Below are 824 nucleotides of genomic sequence, written 5' to 3'. Positions count from 1 at the left end.
CGGCACAGGAGGCAGCGCGTGGGGAGGAATGGGGGCACTCACGGGATCTGCTCCAGCACGGTCAGCACACCCTGCGGCGGGCTCGCTCTCCCCGGCGTGAAGGCATTATAGTCCACCACCATCCACTGGTTGTTGTACCTGGCACGGAGAAGGAGGAAAGCATCCCTCTGGCTGCCGGCCTCTCCCCGGGGACATCCCCGCTGCCTGGGGGGACCATCCCTCCATCCGATCCCCCCTTCCCGTGACAGCCAGGGGGGATTCCCGTGCCCCATCCTGCCCCGCTCACGTGCCGCTGTTGAACTGTCGGAAGACGGCGGCCCACTCGGGACCGCTGCGGGCCAGGCGGTTGGCCACAATGTTCCTCAGCCACTCCAGGACGCTGCCCCGTGGGTCCAGGTACTTCCACCGTGCCGGGTTGTTGTTCCCGATGGTGGTTTCCAGCGCTACCTGTGGAGAGGGGAGCGATGGGTAGGGCAGCGGGGCCGGGGAGGGGTCCCCCAGGACCAGACCCCCACTCACCAACCCGCTGCTGAGGATGTAGAAGTCATCCCCGGAAAAGATGGTGCCGGGGTAGGAGGAAAACACCTGGATGCTCCCGGGGATCTGAGAGTTGCCTGGAGGTGGGGGGGATGCAAAAGCAGGGAAGAATCAGAAGGGGGGTGTCAGATGCAGCCCCCCCAGCCCAGCCCACGCACCGCCGGCCGAGGTGCGGAAGGGCAGCGTGTACTTCTTGATGATGCGCAGCATGGACTGGTAGGAGGTCCAGGTGTCGTGGGCGACCAGGAGATCCCGACGGCCCGGCAGCAGCTTGAGGCGGGAACAGA

At 66.3% G+C, this 824-nt stretch overlaps 1 protein-coding gene across 1 annotated transcript in view; it reads right to left on the bottom strand.

Moving 5' to 3' along the window:
* PLBD2 (phospholipase B domain containing 2) overlaps nt 1-812 on the bottom strand; it is a 10247-nt gene extending 9435 nt beyond the window's left edge. Inside the window, exons 1-4 of the mRNA XM_009330825.1 lie at nt 696-812; nt 520-614; nt 287-447; nt 39-138 (exon numbers count right to left, since the gene is read on the bottom strand). Coding sequence (XP_009329100.1) covers nt 39-138; nt 287-447; nt 520-614; nt 696-747 — 408 coding nt within the window. The 5' untranslated portion in view covers nt 748-812. The remainder of the gene's footprint in view (nt 1-38; nt 139-286; nt 448-519; nt 615-695) is intronic.
* Between the last annotated feature and the right edge of the window lie 12 nt (nt 813-824).

This window comes from Pygoscelis adeliae, unplaced genomic scaffold, assembly GCF_000699105.1.
Source record: "Pygoscelis adeliae isolate BGI_AS28 unplaced genomic scaffold, ASM69910v1 Scaffold358, whole genome shotgun sequence".
Taxonomy (NCBI): domain Eukaryota; kingdom Metazoa; phylum Chordata; class Aves; order Sphenisciformes; family Spheniscidae; genus Pygoscelis; species Pygoscelis adeliae.
Note: the sequence above shows the minus strand (reverse complement) of the source record. Positions and strands in the feature narration are given on the sequence as shown.